The following is a 5,101-nucleotide window of genomic DNA, read 5'->3' on the forward strand; positions in this document are numbered from 1 at the left end:
TTCCTTTATTGTGATAATTACTTTTAGTTCTTGTATCATATATGTTTGGTCTAGAATAGGAATCCTTCTTTTTACCGTTGCTTGGCTGTGGGTAGACCAGTTTCATTAGATCTGTCATATACCGATACGAGTCCCTCACCAGATCTCTCAGAACACCAGCACCCATCCCTCATACGAGCTCCTCACCCATCTCTCACAACCCCTTCACCCATCCCTATTCCCATCCCCCACCTACCAACCAACCTTCTTGAGTCAGGTTGCAATCCAGGGAGGATTCTGACTAAAGCTGGGCGTTGAGATGGAATCTACACAAGAGACTATGGTTAGCTCCTCAGATCAGGAAGAACTAACCAAAGCTAAGCTAGAACAGCTACAAGCAGAGATGAGGAATTTGTTTAGTTCAAAAGAAAAAAGAGTAGTAAAAATAGAATGCAAAAATATGGATGAGAGCAATCAGGATCACACCACAATGATAGGTAAATGGTATGGAAGCAAAGGCATATCTTTACAAGAGATGGCGGATGACCTACACTAAAGCTGGCAAACAAGGGGAAACACAAAAGTGGAAATGATTTCCAAAGGTTACTACAAGCTGGAATTTGAAAAGGAGGAGGAGTTTGAACATGTCATGAAGAATGGCCCTTGTTTGATACAAGGCTTTATCTTCTCTGTTAAGAAATGGGTACATCTAGATGAAGTGACTACATCACAGAAGTTTGATGTGGTGGATTTCTAGGTACAAATTTATGGTCTCCCAAGAGACCGGATAAATGATGAGAATATCAGGAAAGTGGGGTTGAGCATTGGTAAAGTCAAGAAGGTTGATCTTAAATGTAGAGCTGATTTTAAAACTCCGGTGGTAAGAGTGCGAATGGATATAAAGGAGAGGCTGATGAAAGGCCTAGAACTCTACACTGAGGTGGGGGAAGTGGTTCAGGTTACCTTCAAATATGAAAAGTTAGATATATTTTGCTATTTCTGCGGGTGCATAGGCCATGATCTTCACTATTGCAGTAAGAGAGCAACATATGGCATGGAACTGCGCAAGCATGGAGGTTCCCCTAGAGAAATCAAGAACAATTTCTCTTTCTTATTAAGGGAAAATGTGTTCTTTAATGGAGTAGTGAGTGTAGAGCCAGCATGTATTACCATCTCCGGCACTGCATAGAAACCTAGACCAGATCAAATTCCGGCTAGAAATAGGGGGTCCCCAATGAGACGTCTTTGGAATGGAAAAGGGCTGCTGTCAACACTACTGAGCGCAACTCCGGCAGATAGGGAGGTAGGAGGCAGAGTGCAGGGTACGGAGGAGATGGAAATCATGGTGGCAGAAGTCAGAACGGTCAGTTCAGAAGATAGAGAACGGGGGTCAGTTACCGTTGTAGGCTCCAGGTCAAATTCCAGTTCAAATTCTACAAGTGGAGGCCCAGTGACCCAAGCTATAGTCCAAGCTAGATCAGGACAGAGTCAAGGAAAATCCAAATATGGACCTGAAATGGGGCCAGAGCCAGGGGTTGGTCTTGAGGCCCATAAAGGGGCTGTTGTAGTGTGGACCCCCGAATTGGGACAGATGGACATGGTTCTTGAACAAGGCCCAAGGGCCCAAGTTTTGGAACTAGGCCCACACACGGAAGATAGACTGGTGGGTGGACGAGAGAAGGACTGGGCTATGATGGCATGCCAATCTGGAGACCTATGGAAGCTAGATGCAGAGAGTGGATACTTGAGAACTCGAGAAAATCTGAGGCTGAATCACGCCTTGCCGAAATTGGGCGAACCCCTTCCCCAAATCATCATTCCCCTTCTTGAAACCAGCGTGATTGATGGGAAAGATCACGCGGCCGATGCTGTTGAGATTGGGAAACCAAACTTTCATTTTATGGGATTACCTTCACGAGGGAGAGGTTACAAAGTGCCGATCTCTAAAGGTTCCAAAAAGGAGAGAAAAACAAAAACAAATATACAAGAGGCTCAGAGAATTAGGGTGGGAAGCAAAAGAAAATCGGTGAGTGGGGTGGGTGCTGCAAAGGTAAGCATGGATGATGATGGATGGCGTAGACATAGTGAGAGGCTGACTATTAGACAATCAAAGAAAGCCAAGAGAGAGGCTGATGATTTGAGAGCAAAAAGGTTGGAACATTTGCTGATCCCTGAGGAAGCACCGCTAATTTCTATATCCAGTGATTCGATGGAGTCTGTGGATCCATCAATATCAAACCACTCTTTGGATTCAAGTGGACAATCAGAGGAGGGATGGGGACCAGAAATCCCAGACGATGAAATACCATCTGATGCCTTTACGGATGAGGAAGAAGAAGAACCATCTGAGGAGGAAGACCTGGATATGGTGGTGTTCAATACTGAGTCACCAGAGGAGGTCTCAGTGGGAAATGTGCCAGTGGATCTTCTTCAAGGAAGTCAAGAGGGGGGTGGATATGAATCTGATAAGAGTGGGATTCAATCTCTGTTTGTTCAACCACAGCCATTGGCTATAGATGATTCCACGGTAGTGAAACCATATGATGGAAATGGAAGTCAGCAATGTAAGAAGGAGAAGTACAAGAAGAAAGGAAACAATGCTGAGGAGCACAGTGGTGATGGGAGCTCTAATGGGATAGTCTTAGACAGAGCACATCCAGTCAGGAACACCAAAGGGTGGACACTCCAGCACAAGGAAAGTATACTGAAGCTAAGGATGAAGCTATGAGTAGTAGGGGTCTGTAGATATCTCTCCCAGGGTTCACGGTGGCTGTCCCAATACAGCCACCTCAGTTTCCATGACGATACATGCCTGGAATTTTCGGGGGATTGTGATAAGAGCCCAAAACTGTAGTTTTAACCCCTTAATAATCATACTGTTAGACCAATTATGTGAATAATAAGTAAGAGTTAATACTGATTACGTGTTTTTATGCATTTCAGGCTTCAAAGTCCATTATGTGCCAAAATGTGCCACATTAGCGAGATAAGGAGCAAAAGTCAGCCAGAACTTCCGAATGCCATATCTTTGGACTCGGACCTCGAATTGGGCCTACCTTATGTCAAAACGACCGGCTCGGAAAGAGCTTTGCAATGGTCTAAGCCTTGACCCAATCAGAGGAGCAGAAGTGGACGAAAAGTCTGTGGAAGCCAACTGCAGCTGAAGAGGCCTTTTGGATCGAAAATTGGGTTTTGGGCCCGATTCTCCGCCCAACCCATGGCTCCAAGCCCATGCACGAATTTTGGATCTAGATGTATAAAACAAAAGCTTAGCTCTTTGTTAATGGTAGCTAGTTAGACCTAAATTAAAATATAGAATTATAGATCTAGTTTTATTAATGAAATTAAGTTTTAGTTCCATTTAAATTCTTGTTTTAGATTAAATCTCTGAATCATTGTTCTTGATTGATTAGATAAATAAAATAGATAGTTTGTCAATTTCGAATTTGTCATTTCCATTCTAGATCTAATTTCAATTCTTGTTCCTATTTCATTCCAGCCATTAAGTTAGATTCATTATTGTTCAAATTAAGTAAATCTAAATTTCTTACATTATGTTTAGTTTAGATTCAATGGGAAATGTTAGATTGATGATTCAAGGCTAAACCTCCATTAGAGGGGTTGATGAAGCCTTGATGAAAACTTAGTTGTTTAGTATAGAAACGTTGTAGCATCTATTCCACTCTAGAAGGTCGTGTTTCGCCATGAGAATGGGTGGGCGACCTCACATGCTAGTTAGTACTTGGTAGAAATGCCATGAACACTAGGGATTAGACTCGAATTCTTGCCGTGAAAACGTAAGAATCGAGATACCACAATCTGTACTAGGTCATTAAGTTGGATTCGAGGTGGATTCGATTCCCTCTAATTCCTTTATCTAGAGTCAAACAATAGTATTTCCATAGCATTTGTAGTTAATTTCTAGTAATCATCTTAAGTAAGTATCGTGAGTATAATATTTCTCGTAAAGCTCTCATTGACTTAAGAGCTTAATTAGTTAGACTTAGAAAACCATCCATGCTAGGGAACTAGGAGGGAACGAACTTCGTGACTCCATTTAGTGCAATTCGCATTGAGAGTAGAAGATTTGATAATTAGACACGAAAAGAAATAGTATAGTTTACTTACGCTTTGAATTCATAGTTCATTTCAGTAGGATAACTAGTCATTTTACGCTTATCAAATGGCCATTTCCGCCATCCATCTTAGTTGCACTTTAGCATCGTTTTCTTTGTAGAAGTAGTTATTTTAAGTCCCATTAAACCCACCCACCCTTGTTTGATTCATACCGTGGTTGCCGCTTCAGTTTTGGAAAAATTCCGCGAGAAAATACATCGAAGGCCGCCAAAAAGAGAGCGCGACCAGCTTATCTTATCGAATTCTCGACATAACCGAAGGCCAAGCTTCAAAGAGAGCGCGACCGCTATCTTACATGTCGAGGTCGACTTTGCCTAGAAGCGCCACATCGAATAAGGCCAGCGCCTTCACCGAAATTTCGAGGATTTCCACAGCTTTGATTCGAACTTCGAAGTTGTCAAGCTTTTCGTTGTTCTAATCTCTTATATACACCTAACACGCTGCACACAAGACGCTATTCATAAGCGAAGCAAGGACGCTATCGGTATTCCTTTCTTCCATACCGTGATTTTCCAGCTTAGAGGTTTTCTACTAGTATATCGTAATTGTTTGGAGTGTTGCATGTTTAGTTGCTTAACTTAGTCTTGCATGAGATTAAGGTCCGGTCGAACAAAACAACAAACGTAATTACACGGCAACAAACAAGTCTATCTAGTACACCACCCACGACACACCTCTAGCTAATATCACACACACCATACCCGACATAATGGGTGAAGAAAGAGAGACTCCTCTCTCCGACTTCTACAAAGCTTTGAGCGATAGCCCTAAGTCTTGCATCGCTCTAGCAGACCAACGGGGATTTTCGAATCCCCCAAATATATTTAATTGTTACCCGTTTTTCATGGGTTAGACCATGAAAAACCCTATCAGCACATGCGTAGGATTGAACAAGTCCTTACAACATTCCACCACCCTACGGTTGGTACGGAACAACAGATTAAACTAAGGGTATTTCCTTTCACATTAGCCGATAAGGCGCGTC

At 42.5% G+C, this 5,101-nt stretch overlaps 1 protein-coding gene across 1 annotated transcript; it reads left to right on the forward strand.

Annotated features, from left to right (window-relative positions):
* Nucleotides 1–568: 568 nt before the first annotated feature.
* LOC147487320 (uncharacterized protein At4g02000-like) lies at nt 569–1,168 on the forward strand. The gene is made up of 2 exons (XM_086574009.1): nt 569–682; nt 737–1,168. Exons 1-2 carry the CDS (start codon nt 569–571, stop codon nt 1,166–1,168), a joined length of 546 nt encoding a protein of 181 aa, XP_086430135.1.
* The last annotated feature ends 3,933 nt before the right edge of the window (nt 1,169–5,101 follow it).

Source organism: Coptis chinensis, chromosome 7 (genome assembly GCF_015680905.1).
Source record: "Coptis chinensis isolate HL-2020 chromosome 7, ASM1568090v1, whole genome shotgun sequence".
Lineage (NCBI taxonomy): Eukaryota > Viridiplantae > Streptophyta > Magnoliopsida > Ranunculales > Ranunculaceae > Coptis > Coptis chinensis.

Bases quoted from the DNA above. Each gene is read 5' to 3' on its own strand.
- LOC147487320 (XM_086574009.1), top strand. From the start codon at position 569: ATGATTTCCAAAGGTTACTACAAGCTGGAATTTGAAAAGGAGGAGGAG. The intron at 683-736 runs GTACATCTAGAT...GTGGATTTCTAG, and splicing joins TCTTCTCTGTTAAGAAATGG to GTACAAATTTATGGTCTCCC.